We start from the raw sequence: 16,207 nt of genomic DNA on the forward strand, positions 1-16,207 counted from the left end.
TTTTTTTTTTTTTTTGATGGTAGATTAATTGATATTGCAGATATAAAACGAAGCACTCGTCGCGTTTGATTTTGAAAATTTTCTGCTTCAGAAATATTAGTAGTAAATTAGCGTTGCGAAATAAGAATATTCCCTTCCACTCACGGTTTATTGATCGGGTTTATATAGAGTGGAAGGCGATCGAATTTTACTAGCCCTTCTGGCTACTGCTTTGTTTCTTTTTCAGCGCCCCTTAATGTCCCCCTTATTAACGCGTCCCTTAATGTCCCCCTTATTAACGCGCTACTCAATGTCCCCCTTGTTGATGCATCCCTTAATGTCCCCCTTATTAACGCGCCCCTTAATGTCCCCCTTATTAACGCACCCCTTAATGTCCCTTTTATTAATGCATCCCTTAATGTCTCCTTTATTAATGCATCTCCCTTAATATCCTCCTTATCAATGCCTTTACTAACGTGCCCCTTATTAACGTGCCCCTTATTAACGTGCCTCTTATTAACGTGCCCCTTATTAACGTGCCCCTTATTAATGAGCCCCTTATTACTACGTTTAATACAGAAAATACTGCTATATACAGAAAATACAAGACATATTGCTTTGTCAGCATGAACATTGCTATTAGAATTAATGCTGGCGATCGTTCGTTCTTAGAATCATAAATTTTATGATCTTTTCGGCTGCGATATTGTCGATCTTTTTTGACACGTAGAATTTTATAAATATTCGAATTTCATTTGCGTGGAACAAAAGTTCATTCGCGATCACCGTTAGTTTGTAACAACAATTTTGCACAAAATGATTTATGTGCACATCTTTCGGTTTGTTAACTGTACTAAATAAGAATAATATAGCAGTAAATAAGAATATAATAATAATATAAATAACAAGAAAACAGATAGAAATAACAGACATTAAAAGTTAAAAGGCAAAAGCAAGCGATTTTATATTAATCGATTTTTCTCTCATCTTTGTATTCAAATCAGATTTTCAATTTTTAATTCAGTTCAAATTCAATTACTTGAAACTCGATTACTTAAAATACCCGCTTTCAAATTTCCTAGTTTTCACTAAAAAGATAAAAACAGTTCACTATTTTTTTCCCAAAAATTTCTCAACACCAATTTATTCTAATTGACAATTATTACTTTATTTTTCACTTTTTTATAAAACATTCTCATCTCAAGACTGTCTGAGTTTCTCTTTCCAAGTACTAATCCAGCAAACGAGTTTGTTTCAGATTGAATATCATTTAGTGTCTTCGATAATTATACATATTTTATAGAATTTTACTAATCTTTCGCAGATTGAATTTCTTTCAGAGTCTTTTATAGAATCCAGTTCTCGTGAAGCTCCTTTTTTGTGCTATCGAATCTCTTGCGAAAAGGTATCTCATACTTCTGACCTTATCCCCTCCCTTTCCCTTTGTTACATTTAGATTATTACGTAGACAGGTTAAGTAGATGTTTAGACTTTTACGTAGCTGTGATTTATGGTTGGGTAGATTAGATTCGTAGATGCACGGGTCCTAGTCAGGTTTAGTTCTCGCGTCGGTTTTTCATCTCGAAGCTCCTTTTGCTGTTTGTTTCGAACATTGTACAAACGCACAGCAAAAGGAGCATTTATTTGACGATAAATCAATTTTAGACTCTTTTGCGCAAAAGGAGGGTGGATGGGTCGCGGTTAGGGTGGGTCTCCACTCGCAGCACCTCCACGTGGTGAGACCCGGGCAATCAGTATTATTTGATATACAATTACTAATTATATCACTATACAGCGAAGCGATGAAATGTATAACTGATATAATTATTAATTATATGGCAAATAATATGAGCTAATTGGCTGCGAACCTGACTAGGTATTCGTATCAATGCGTTTGTGGTATATTACATTAGCGAATATATAATTCAGATATAATTTAGAAGTGTAACTAATAAAAATAATAATACTTTTGCTGCTTACTATAAATAAGAATTCAGTGCTGGCAACTAAGTGATTGCGGATTTTGCCATTACCACCTAATGGCAAAATCCGCAATTACTTAGTTGCCAATCCAATAGAATTCCATCCAAACCTCTTACGGATTTCCATGAGTAAACAGTTTTAACGTTCAATCTGCCATTTCTTTTGCAAAACATCTGATTATCATTTTTCACTTCTTTGCAACTTGTACGAGATAAGCTACCGCTCGTGTGTCGTTCGCTGTGAGGATCGTTGCGCGACCCGATGCCTAAAACCGACTTTCTTTCGTTGGTGTAAGGAGGTTAGCTCGCGTGCAGGGATATTTCGGCCGATTTTTAATCGTCAATAACCAAACAGCAAAGCCGAAAACGCAATTCTGTATTCTTGATTTTCGTCTTATTTCCGCTTCAAGAATCACCCCTTAAATTTCCCGAACACCCTGTATATAGGATCAAATTATTGAAAATATCGATTTCTAGAACGTAGCCAAAAATCATCGAGATTGAAGTGTAGTTAGCTTTTCTACGGTTTAACACGAGTCAATTTTATTTCACTCAAAAGCGATAATATTTTTTAAATCGTTTCCTACTTCCCGCGCTTTCTTCTAATCCTCTTTTACGAACAATATTTATTAATCCCTGAACGTGCAAATGAAATAGCACTCGAGCTATGCTAAAGGTACCATTTATATATAGCTTAATATAAAATTATGTAAAATTGTCGATGCGAAAGTTGAAAATGATTGCTATGGCTGAATCGAATCTCTTTCAGTCAACTACGCGTTCATAGTTACGAATCTAAATCAATCTTTACCGCGCTAAATGTTCCTTGTTACGTGGGGCTAGTTGAAAGTCAAACGTTGGCAGCAGTGCTATTTGACTATGCGTGGTCGATAGCAGTTCTCAAGTTCTTAGCAGCGGCACGTGGTTATCGTGCTACTGCTGCTACTATGATTTAATACATTTTTAATATATTTTCTTTTCTATTATTTACGATATGATTGGAAAGATATTGTTTCTTATGAACCACTATTATCGTTGTTGTGCCACCGTTATTGTGTAACTGGATCATTGGACTTGCTGTTGGTGAACATGTGACAAAGGTAAATCAGCATACTATTACACAATATATGTAGAAGGATTGCACAAAATATTTATGCAACATTATATTTTATACCATTTACATAGCGATCAATTTAGAATAAAAATTTAAATTTTGTATTATAAAAATGTATTATTATTTATAATTATATGTCATTATTAGAATGATACGTATATTATCTGATGAAGAAACAACACTCTATTAGGAAATAAAGATATAAAAATCATTCTAACTAGTGTATGTACGTTAATAAAATGTCTCGTTAAAGACAAATGTTGCATCAACTCTATATGTCATTATCGCAGCATTTCTTTGTCAATTTATGTTATTAAATTCTATTTCTTTTACACCATGGTGACGAAAGGAAGCTTCAAAGCTTTGTTCAATATTTCTTCTGTTAAATTGTTCTTTGTCGTGTTGCTCTTACAGTTTTATGAAATTTGAAGAAATCGAAGTATTCGTAGTATTATGGTAAATTGTTCTCTTCCGCAATGAATTATTTTAATTTCCTAGTCGTAGACGTTGCTTTTGGCTCTCTGATTTGCGCAATTGGCTACTATCAAGTACCAAACTCAATATATCCAGGAGACCAAAGTGTTGGCATAAACAAATTTTCGCGTCAACTTCCTCATAATAGAACAGTAACTTCACACGTAGAATACAAAATAAAAAAGACAATATTTTTCAATCCTCCTTTTTTATCCGAAATTTTTTTGCCATCTAAATCGCATAATTTCTTCGATACAATTAGTTTTATGGTATTTACATTAATATAAATAAAAATATCGATAAATTGTGCTATTGTAATTTTTATCGAATTACTGGAATTGATATCGCTCTGTTGCGTTAGACAGCAACTTCGTATTACAAGGCTACATATAATAATTTGCACTCAATTCTATAATAATAATGCTCATTTTCCTTCAGTGTTTCGGTTTTCATGCTCGACCAGACATTGCCCTACCATATTACCGCAGTCTTGTAAACTCAATTTTTTATGAATTCTAATTATGTCATCGTTCGTAATTAAACCTATAATTAGTAGAAATCGTATAGAAGCAAACATGTAAACGCTTTTGGTATGTTTGAATATAGTACCGTAATAGGAATTGTTCATACGATGGAAGATCCACATAACGGGTGTTCGTATAACGCAGGTTCTACTGCATCTATCGCTTTCATAAATATTTTCTGTTACGACTAAAAGAAATACGTAAATCATTTTATTTATCTGCTTCAATAATTTTTCTCTTACGTAAGCATTGATTTGATAACTAAGTGATCGTCATTAGGCGGTATTGACAGAATCCGCAATCACTTAGTTGCCAAGCCAATAGTATATTTCGTTTAAGTGATCGCTAATCAACTGTGTACATATTAAGCAATAGGAAAAGTTTTGTTATATTACGAATCTGTCTTGCTACGAATAAGTTGAAAAATTGCTTAAAATGTTGAACAATCAGAATTAATTTACAGATAAACTACTTATCTATATCAAATCAATGACCACTTTTAGTTATCGAGAACGTTGCTTTCTCATATTTAATTACAAACCGCAATAAGCTGCGATAACCGATAACAGTTAACTAAATAGTAACTTCCGAGTGTTGAAATACGCGAGCGGTGAAATCGTCGTAAACGCAAAAACAAGTACACGTCAACGACCGGTCAAGACGTTTCCTTCTTTTTTCTAATATCCATCGTCTTTCTCCATCACCTTGTTCGTCGATATTGTCGGTAAAAAAGGAACTCGACCAGTGGACGAACCACTAACAAGGACACGATTCTGTTGCTGGTGGAATAACGTAGGTTTTTTCATACGGTACATTATAAGACTATATTACTTAATATAAAAAACTGTCGGTACCACTATCAGCCACTTTTTGTACGAAAGCACTTCTGAAACTATTTCTGTAGGCTCTGTATTATATCATTTTTTTACGAAACAAATTGCTTATTTTTATCATCGACAAATATAAATATCCCGTAAGACCAGTGGTCATTGAGGGGGGAGCTCCTCCAAACAGATCATCGCTCAAAGGTTAGAGTTTAGTAGATCGAAAAAATGATACATATACGATGATAAGGACAATGGTTATTTAACCGAAACAGAATGCTATTTCTTGGAAGTGAATTACGTGAAACGAGACACAGAATTTAATTGCGTATCGATGGTGGGAAATTGGGAGGACGATGGTTCGTTAATATCGATTGTGTGTGATACTTTAATTTTTCTAAAATGATTTTCGCATTACTTTAAACAATTGTATTAAAACTATAAGATCATGTTTGTTTAGGATTATATTAAATAAAGATATATTTTTCTACGCGTTTAAGATTATCTATAGATATTCAGGTAACCAATCAGGTTTCCCAAAAGTCGATCCTTCGAGTATAAAATAGATATAAATGTAATTGGAATAGAACAATGAAATCTTCTAATACGACTTATATTTTAACATCAACCCTTTGCGCTCGAGACCTTTTTCGCCTATCGAACAAATGGAGACGATTTGCCATATATTTGTCGTATTCCTTACAGCTAACTTAAAATAATTTCACATACAAATTAACATATAAAACTATTGTATTTTAATATTATACGTATGTTTACATCTCAAATACTATCTTCATCGCTGTTTCTCTATCGTCAAGCATTCTATGTGGGACATTACTAGATGTAATTTTATCGTTTAAATAACGAAAAATCAAACTCAAAATGTCAAGGGTTCGACAAATTTGAAAATATTGCCATCGACTGCCTAGCTTAAACTGACGCCGAAGACACAGCACGATCCGTGAACGCGATCTATTTTGAGATAATAAAATCTTATAGCCAATTGAAGTCGATCATTCTACGCTTCGTAAGATTATATATGAAAAGTTTAGTAACCCACTGAACCTATTACATTGGCATCAACGCTTCCAGTTCCAAAGGAATCAAACTTAAACAAACATGGTCGCGCGCTCGAATCATTGCGTGAAACGAACCGATGGCTCCTCCCCGGTGCGAAGGGTTAAGCCGTGGTTAATTCAGGTTAATACTAAGTTAATAATAGTGTCACGTCCCGCGCTGCGCATGCGCCGTAACGTATTCTAAAACTACCAATAGCGCGAGTGGGGGTTCCAATTCGAAATTTAAATAAATTTTAACAATTTGTATATGAACCAAATTTGAACCTCACAACCCCCGCGGAATAACCCGTCACACGACAACCCCTCCACGGTAGACCTAAATATAAATAAGCGTAGCGGCATAGAAGAAGCGATAATAATTTCTTAGTTTTAGAGTAGTTAATTCCTCAGTTTTGTGTGATTAATTTTCTCAGTTCTTGGTGATTATCTCCTTGGTTCTTGGCGATCAGTTCCCATTTCTTGGCAAGTAATTTCTTGTTCATAGCGATTAATTCTTAATTCCTCTAACTCTTAATTTCTCAATTCCTTTGTTTTTTTTAATTCTTTAGTTCCTTAGTTTTTCAGCTCTTAATTCCTTTAGCTCTTAGTTTTGCTCTCAGCTTTTAGTTCTTTAGCTTTTAGTTCTTTGTTTTATTAGTTTCCAATTCTTGTTAATCTTGTTAATCGACGTGTTTGTATTTGTCAATTTCTAAACTATCGAAAATCTATCGAAATTAGAATCTTGTAATTAATAAGAGCGAAAACGTATCGCGAACGATTTTAACTCTGAGCATTCGAAATTTCAACGACTATTCTGTCAATATCCAATTAGAATACGAATAAACATTTTTTTTTTTTGTGAAGAATATTTGTCTAATAATATAGCAGGATTAAGCGAACATTTATTTTCACCAACTTTAATCCTCTCCCGTGCCAGTACTGCTGCGCATAGCAGGTTAGCCGGAACGTGCAGTTTAATTTCAAATCGCATTAAATAACAGACAATACTACAATTTAATCTAAATTCAAAAATTAACGGCAACGCAACCAAAACGAGCCAGACAAAACGTAACGATAGTAATCTCTCAAGTTGAACGTTGAAAGTTTGATCGAGGCACAATCGTTTGAGATATGCGTTTGAAAATAATTTTAATTCAGATGTATTATCTCGTCCAACTTGATTTCGAAAATGAAAATAATTATTACGCCGTTGAAATTCTTCTATGAAGAATCTTACCGGAAATTTTCTTTTTCTCTTTTAATGCAATTTTATAATTCGCTAAATGTCCTAACAAGGAAATTGGACGATATTCGTTGCAGAGAGGGTCGGTGTTTTGCAAGGAGTGGGGGACACCGTTTTTACTTATCTTAGCAGTTTTTATGCCATCTCAGTGCAAGAAATCGGAATCTCGACGTAGAGTTCTAAGCGTAAGCGATACCAAGCTGCAAGAAAGTCAGAATGATCACGTGAAATGGTTCAATTGGCGCGCTTGTCTCTGACACCGAACGTCATTCTAAAATAAACAATAATCATGGGCAGTGAGGTAAATAAATCAATTATACTTCTATTTCTCTATCATTTCCTCTCTGTTCCCATTTCTTATATTTATTACTGGCTTTCTTCCTTATTTTAAAGCAATTCAAAATAACTTACACTATTAAATATTCCATTGTAATAATTATCTTTAATCCCTGAGAGAATGAACGAATTATTGTTCTCAAATTGTGGGATCAATATCTTGAATTACCGTTCCATTTATTCGTTCATAAATTAAATTATAATATTTTCTAATCGCACCGTGCAACTATGATTTTTTATTTATTTTCTTCGTACAATTTGAAGAAATAATTCCACTGATTTAATTAGATACAATTATTTCATTCAATATAAAATTGAGTAATTGCACTTAATTAAGTAATTCAATTAAGTCAAGTAAGTCGAACAGTCCATTAATTTTTGTACAATTGCTATGTAATTTCGAGATAACGGCATCACAGTGAAAACAAAGTAAAAAGAATATCTTCTAATCGTAATATTTTTCAGACCACACTTCACCAAATTTTTTCTATGGAATTTCCACCATCGCTATTTTAGTCCCTCCATCAAAATTAACGAATGACGAATGAACTTTTTTTATCGACGAAAATCCAGAAGATTATGGTGAATATTGCGAATAAAAATATTTTTTTTCTTAGTTGAACCTCAACGAGGATACGATACCCGGCCAAAAATGGAGAAAATACTTCCGATGGATGGAGGAAGTGTCGGTAGAGCCAACGATGTGGCTGTACATGATGGCATTCATGATCACTTCTGTCGTGGAACAAGCTTTTTTCGTCTACAAAGCGTGTCGAGTGGATCACGGTTATTCGGAAGAAATTTGCGCTAATCTGAAGGATAATGCGACGATAAACACCAAAGTACAAGTATGTATAATACATGTACTGTGTAATCTAAAAAAGCCGCGAAGATTAAGAGCAGGAACGTATCGGTAAAACCCATCTCGCTCAAATAATTAAAAAAAAATTTTTAAGATTCGTTGTGCTGATAGAGCGCGAGAGAAAGAAAGCAATAATAACGATATATTTTACAAGGTTTATGAACGATATATTTGTCGTAATACTTAAGATAAGAATGCAAGCACTTCAGAAGAACAAACATTTTTCACATTGTAAGATAAATATGACGATGTTGTAAGACCCGAATTTTTTAATCGAAATATGTTAATTTTTTTTTTAATGGTATCGGGATTGCAAAATTGAGTACTGTTTAATCTTGTGTGTGTGTGTGTGTGTGTGTGTGTGTGTGTGTGTGTGTGTGTGTGTAACATTGTGACAAAATGGAAAAATTCTTAATAAAATATAATATGATGTTGCTTATTAAATATAATACTAAATGATATTAATAAAAGATAGAATATTTTAGTATACTGGGCATTCCAGAATTTATAAGCCAAACATGGGTATAATCAAGCAAAATGTATAATAAAAAATGTCATATAAAGATATATTATTCCAAAATAGGTTTGTGCCATGAATACAAAATTTAACAAATTCTCTATTATACTGTTAAATATTTTTACATACTACATCTATATAAAAATTCCAATCAAGATATATGTTTAATTTTTAATGTTAACTATAAGAGGGGATATGTGAGTGGAATCTTGACAAGCGGGTGGGAGGTAGAAATATATGGGCAGAGATCCAAACGCATTAAATACTTTGAATATATCGATGAGGTTTAACTTTTAAGGCTTGGGACACACTATATATATTATTTTTCTAAAATAAAATATGAACATTTTCAGGTAACAGTATCAAGCTTCCATCAATGGAATAACATAGCAGGCCATGTAGTCCCTATAATACTAGCTCTATTTTTTGGGAACTGGAGCGATCGACGTGGTCGAAAACTGCCACTAATTATTGGGCTATTAGGAAAGTTCATCTATTCTTTCATGGTTGTAATCAATTCCATGATGGATACATGGGATCTAAATACTATAGTATATACAGCGAGTCTTCCCATGGGCATGTTAGGAGGAGATGTCGCTATTTTTGGTTCCTGTTTTGCATATATATCAGACATATCATCCGTTCAGCAAAGAACCCTAAGGATTACCATTTTAGATGTGGTTTACCTCAGCACTATGCCTACTGGTAAATGAAATTCTATATTTTACTTAGTTCTGAAAAGATTTTGAAGACTTACGTATTAATAAATGAATTGTGGATGTTTATGTAAATTTATATGTTTATGGAGATATGAAAAGAGACAAGACTTAAATATTCTAACTTCATTATGGATATTTTACGATGAGGGACAATATGACAAGATACTTCAGAGATTGGCCACTTTATGGCAGACAGAAAAGAAGTTTCGACAGAAGAGAACTCGTAGATGATGAACATGCACAATTTATCAATAAAAAGCGACAAATTAATGATCGTAAAAGTATTAAATATATATTAGAAGAAAAAAGAGGAAATGTAAATAATACATTTTTTATTTCAGGTGTGGCTCTGGGCTCTTATCTTTACTCAAATGTTGTCAAATCGTCCTATACCATAATGTTCGGCATAAATTCCACTTTACTAGCCTTAGCCATTTTGTATTCACTGGTTAGACTAAAGTGGCAAACACTGCCTCAGCAACAGCCATTAGCAGGTACTAATTTGTTAACCGACTACTTTGATAAGAAACACGTGATGGCAACTGTGAGGACAATGACCAAGAACAGGCCAAATCATGGAAAGCTTCACCTGTGGTTTCTGCTGGTCATCATGATGCTATATACTTTTCAAAGGGACGAGAAACCTATGAGTTTCTTGTATACTCAATTGAAATTCAAGTGGGACGTGAGAAAATTTAGCAATTTCAGAACATTCCAATCAGCTACCTTTGTGATAGGTCAGTTGCGATAAGATCTGTTTTCTTTGAAAAATTTATGACGAATATTATGTACCTTTTTCCTTCATAGGAACAAGTTTTGAGCCTTATTACCAATTAGCAATTTCTTTTTACAAATTTTTATAAGAATTTATATTCTTATATAAAAATATTCCTATATAAAATGTGAAAAATTTGCGAGAAGCTTACAACTGATTATAGAGTCTAAAAATTATTATAATCATCATAATTTGTCTGAAGGAAGCTAAACATCGAGTCAGACAAATATTTTCCATGCTGTTTCATATCAGTGAAAGTTGACATTCTCCATTAGAGTACTTTCACTGGCAGAAAGAGTGGTTTTCTCTGTGAGAAACAGTTATTGAATAATCACGACACTGAAATGCATTGGCGTAACTTTATCTTTATTTTAGCGATGCTAATCGGCGTGCCAGTAATGAGCAAACTGATGGGAATTAGGGATACTATTATGGTAGCCATTGGCGCTATTGCTCATGCTTCTGGAAGAGTAATATTCGTCTTAGCCGAGATACCAGAATTATTCTATGTTGGTAATAAGAAACTACAATTATTCATTAGCATAATGCAACAATTAACATAGTGCGACTAAAAATAGTTATCATTTTTTTTTTAATATTTTGATTGATTTTCTATTTCTATGTTTTTTAAAATAAATTAAGATTTTGGAAATTAGATTCGAGAATGATTGTACGATAAACATATTTTATAATTTCAGGTGCTGCTGTAGCTGCTCTTGGACCGATAGTGGCACCAGTCCTGAGGTCAATGACCTCAAAACTAGTTCCTGTGGACGAGCGAGGTACTTACATAAATTGTGTGATATCTTCTCCCAAAATTGAGAATAAGTTTTTTAAATAATAATTTCCCTCGATTATAATTTTGAATATAATCATAACTTTGCTAAATTTCAATTTTTCAAATAATTTATCGCATGATAACTTGAGATTACCAATTTCATTTTAATATTTCATATTAACAATTTTCATGGTAATTCACAGGGAAGGTATTCGCAATTTTATCAGTTTGTGATAATGCAGTGCCTTTGTTCAGTGGCATATTATATTCCCAGCTATATAATGCAACCATAGACTCAGCACCTAGCTCAATTTATTGGCTGACCTTTGTCACTCAAGTGTCCATTCTAATTCTTATTCTGTGAGTATAAAAAATTCATAAGATGAAAATATAAAGCATTTTATTAGACTAACACGTATATTCATATATTCACTTTAATTATGTTTCAGAATAATTCAATTTTCTACGAAGAATAGAACACGTTTAGAACACATAGAATATATAGATAATGAAACTGACTGTTCAATACCTCCTACTATGAGACAAAACACAAGTAGATGATCTTCAAATGAAAATGTATGCGGTTGAATCTTAGACAAATGTAGTTTTAATTTTCTTTTTATTTTGTAAGATATGATTAATAGGCCGCTGATTTCTAATAGAATATAATCAAAGATATGTAGTAAATACTACTTGTAAAATACTAGGGGAACAAATTTTCTTAGATTTGATTCAAACATATGGTGTGTACTGATGATCCGTATACTAACCATGATCTGTATATTTTCTTTAATTGTTAATTTCCATTTTGTGTAAATATCCGCCGTCTAATGATTAATACTGTATTATTAAACCCCTATGAGTCACAAATTTTGTATAGAATAATTTCTTCAGATTTCATTGATGCAAATCATAAGACCTATATTTAATTAGCTGTGTTTATAAAAATGTGAATATGTTTAAGTATCCGTAGTGCAATGATTAATATTTTATTACTAGATATCTATAGTCCGTACATCGCAAATTACATGTATAAAAGAAGAAAACTTTAATTAATGATACAAAAGCTTGTAATTCATCATGTTGAGAAATTTCCTTAGATTTTTAATATACAACATCGTATTTATTATACGTTAATATATTATATATCATATATTTTATATTATATATTTTATATAAATTGTATTTATATAAAAATATTATAATTCAAATGTATTGTTTTTCCCTCACAAATTAATCCCTAGTGACGCGAATTGACCATATTGAAAAATTCCATTAGATTGTTATTATACGATTGTCACAAGTTACAATGTGTTGTGTTTGCTTCGCAAATTAATTGGTCTAGTGACGCGAATTAATTGGAATTGCATACTTTTCTTTCTTCGTTAGTTTGATTAGATTTAACGTAAACATGCATCGTACTGTTTTAATATTCAAATCAATGACTAATGGCAAAAAAGGAATGTGCACTTTGATCAACTAATATTTACACTTCATTTCGATCTTTACATTCGCTTTTTTGTTCTCGTCTGAGAATAATTCACCATCTGGTGAATGCAAAATCATGCTGCGTCTAACTTTCGATTAGTTAATTACTATTCATCAGGTGTCCACACCAAACGTGTCAAGGATGCAGGATCATTGTTTACCATCTTATATTTTCGACGAATGATGGCAATGGAAAATCAACAAAAACTATATTTTTGTTATTCCTTGCTTTATCTAAAATATTTCCGGTAAATATTTTTCAATTTAAAACATAAAAATTTCCAAATTATTATACATATGAAAATTACATATTTTTAATCCAATCCTTCGTAAATATCTTTCGTTTCAGAATTAATAAACGATATCTACAAAAATTCATTTTAAATCAAACCAAACATCTATGTATTATAGTTCGTGTATCGTGCACCTTAATTAATTAGAATTAAAAATCCAGATGTATAAAAAAATTGCACCGCTACTTCTACGATATTAAATAACTTACATCTCAAACAGAAATTTAATAAAACTTACTCAGCCCGACAAAATCCAAAAAATTCTAGTCCTACTGACAAAGGAATATTTTACATTGTAGTAAATATTCAGCATCAGAAATTCGCACAAAACGTTAGGTGCGAACGACGAGCTAAAATGAACGTTCCACCGTCGAACTATGTAATTTGAGACATATTAGGGGAGATAAAGATCTCGCGTCAGACACAAAAGCAGTATCAAATTAAGGATTGCTTCTTCCAGTAGCCCCAAACCGATCAAAATGGTAACAACGAACAATAAATGATTTTCCATATAAATCCTGGAAATTTGTGATCCTATATCCTTTGAAGAATTTTAATGATTTCTTTGTTAAAATATTTAGAATATACGGATAAAATGTTTGCTGTATTTTGTTCCTAAACAATTTTCATTTTCTAAGTTATGAATTTTAGCCGACAGTAGTTCTAACATTAATACTGTATAATTTTAATAAACACGTTTCCAACACGCAGACGTATCGTTGGTTGAAGTTATAAATTTTAGTTTATTAATCATGTATAGCTTATGAATTTTAATCATTGGTAGCTCTACCACATACAAACGGTTAAATTTCCTGAAAGCGTGTCTTCAGGAACCTAATAAATGAAAGAGCATGTATGAATGAGAATTAGCAGCCGCGTATGTGACACGCGGCTATGAAAACGGGAATTCCTTGTTTTGTTCATACGGGTAGTATTGCCATGTGGCAGACCTCTGACCCAGATTAACAACCACCTCTCAAAAACTCTCCGGTATAAAAGGTCTGCAGCTTCTGCAATCATCGCCTGTTCATACTTAAACACGAACTGAAGAGCAACTTGTGAAATTTATTTAAAAAAGAACAAAATTTATTCAAGATATCCATCAGAAGATTTTCAGCTGATTTCTATAATGGTAATATACACTACCAGACATTTGTTTATTTTTTGTATGAAGAAACATAGAATATTGCTAATTAGAAAGAATTATAAAAAGCTTCCCAAAAGTAGTTTCGGAAATTCTGAAAAATTAAATGAATTTTCCATGTTCAATAACTCTAAGAAATTGCAATTATTTCTAGATTTCAACGAGAAGACTCATCATTATCTTCATTGCAACTCTAGCTATGTTTGCGGCCTTAATAAATGCAAAACCAACAACGAACCGCCCAGCAGGCGCCATAACGGCGTATCCTATACCACAGCGACCACCATACGCACCAAATCCATGGGTTTATCCAAAACCCACGGTCGAACCAATTCATCAATGAAAATCATAAAATTGGAAGATCTAGGTGGAAGAAGAAATATGTAGCAAGGAAAAAATATTTAGTAAGTTCTTGGAATTTCTTTCTATAATTACCAGACTGTGGCTTTTTATGAAAATTCGCATCTTTATAAACGTAATGAAACAAATTTCACACAATCTAAGTAATACTTTGTTTCATCCACTGAATATTACAATAAGTATTATATTTTTATATTTTTTTTTTTTTGCATTTTTGTAATTTTACATTTCCTATATCATAGATGAATAAAAATCTGCATTTTAATAAGTACCATATGAATTCAATAAAAGTCAATAGCCAGTTGGCTAGAGGAAGATAGCAAATGAAACGTGTTAACGCACTGTAAACTGTAAGTCATTCATGAGTTAACCATGGTCAGGTACAATTTACTAACCAGACCACATGTGTTGTATATGAAGAGCAAATGAAATAAAAGAAGAGAGACAGAGAGAGACAGAGAGAAAGCAACTTCTTGGGTACATGTAATATTATCGGGTGTCCAATTCGCCAGTCATTACTTTTTAAAAGTATTATAGACTATTGAAAACAATCAAGCGAAACACGATTTTATTTAGTTTGCGTTTGGTTAGATATAATAGTATAGATTGTATAATGTATACAGAGTGTTATGTAACTGCAAACAATTTATAATCTAGTAAAATCGAAACAACAAAATGTATAATAAAAATTGATTCACTTTGTTTAAAGAAACAATGTAGAAAATTATAACAAAAAATTATTCAATTTAAAAGAAAACAATTATTAATATTTAACGCGTTAATTTTTCTACAATCCCATTTTCCTAATATAATTACATATTCATGTCATTCCAAAAAGTTACTTTCTACTTTTGCACAAAACGCTATCGATAATGAAAACACATTATCAATTTCGAGAAAGGTCTAAACAATGAAGATACGAATCTTGTCGTAGAAAGAAAGACTTACCTTTCGATGAACTGCTCCTTTGTTCTTCATTTCAAACGTACCGAAGGAGTTGTAAAAAGATACTGCTTAATGACGGCTTCTATTTTTCGCTGCTTCTTTAGCCATCTTGAAAATGACAAACGTTTGATTATTATACAAGGTGTTCAGGAAAAAAACATTCAATATTCAAATATATGGTACATATGACGCACTATACTGAGCAAGAAAACTTTAGTAAAATTTTCGAGATGGTATGCGACTTTATAAAATGTCAAGGGTATATAGAAATGGAAAGAGGACATGGGGACACTTTCTATAAATATAGTAGTAAGTAACCAGTAGTAAGTCAATTATGCTGCTAGGATAAAAAATACTCATATCTCGGGAATGGTGAAATTTTCGTCCTATGTTTGCTAGAATTTTTTTACTCAGTGTGGTGTTTTCTATGTATCATATAAATATTAGATGGATTCTTTGAATGTATACTTCCTCCAGTTCTCTGTGTGATAATTTGTGAACCAATGACATTAATATATTTAAAAAATACACGATCGATCTTATTAATTGAAATTTATAAAGAAATTTACAAAGAAATATTCTCTTTATTTTCTATTTCCTGCTTCCTACCTTTTACGTGTATAGATCATTCCAGATTATATTAATATGGAAACCGTTAATCGTTCAAAACGTTAATCTATTTTTCGTCACATTTTCGTACCAAAAACGCAATAAAAAGGAAAAAAAATTAAAGAATTACCTGTAAAACTGAAAACACGAGAAGAATTTCAATTTTCTAGATGAATTTGCATT

At 32.2% G+C, this 16,207-nt stretch overlaps 1 protein-coding gene and 1 long non-coding RNA gene across 7 annotated transcripts; both read left to right on the top strand.

The window, feature by feature from the left end:
- The first annotated feature begins 2,793 nt into the window (after nucleotides 1-2,793).
- Nucleotides 2,794-12,055, top strand: LOC100742748 (thymic stromal cotransporter homolog). 6 transcript variants are annotated; one of them, XM_012385456.3, is made up of 9 exons: nucleotides 2,794-3,061; nucleotides 7,331-7,499; nucleotides 8,152-8,382; nucleotides 9,267-9,618; nucleotides 9,974-10,369; nucleotides 10,783-10,920; nucleotides 11,106-11,189; nucleotides 11,389-11,545; nucleotides 11,635-11,746. In XM_012385456.3, the coding sequence occupies exons 2-9, from the start codon at nucleotides 7,488-7,490 to the stop codon at nucleotides 11,744-11,746; spliced, it is 1,482 nt and encodes a 493-aa protein (XP_012240879.1). In that variant the 5' UTR covers nucleotides 2,794-3,061; nucleotides 7,331-7,487. The 6 variants fall into 6 exon arrangements, with proteins under 6 accessions (XP_012240879.1, XP_003489346.1, XP_033176448.1 ...); XM_003489298.4 differs by having other exon boundaries at nucleotides 2,797-3,061; nucleotides 7,276-7,499; nucleotides 11,635-12,055; XM_012385455.3 differs by lacking the exon at nucleotides 2,794-3,061 and adding an exon at nucleotides 5,128-5,256 and having other exon boundaries at nucleotides 7,276-7,499.
- A 1,705-nt stretch (nucleotides 12,056-13,760) lies between these two features.
- Nucleotides 13,761-15,135, top strand: LOC112212811. The gene is made up of 3 exons (XR_004461676.1): nucleotides 13,761-14,098; nucleotides 14,265-14,514; nucleotides 14,713-15,135. It is a non-coding gene; the product is annotated as an uncharacterized LOC112212811 (long non-coding RNA).
- Nucleotides 15,136-16,207: the final 1,072 nt, after the last annotated feature.

This window comes from Bombus impatiens, unplaced genomic scaffold, assembly GCF_000188095.3.
Source record: "Bombus impatiens unplaced genomic scaffold, BIMP_2.2 scf_0320, whole genome shotgun sequence".
Lineage (NCBI taxonomy): Eukaryota > Metazoa > Arthropoda > Insecta > Hymenoptera > Apidae > Bombus > Bombus impatiens.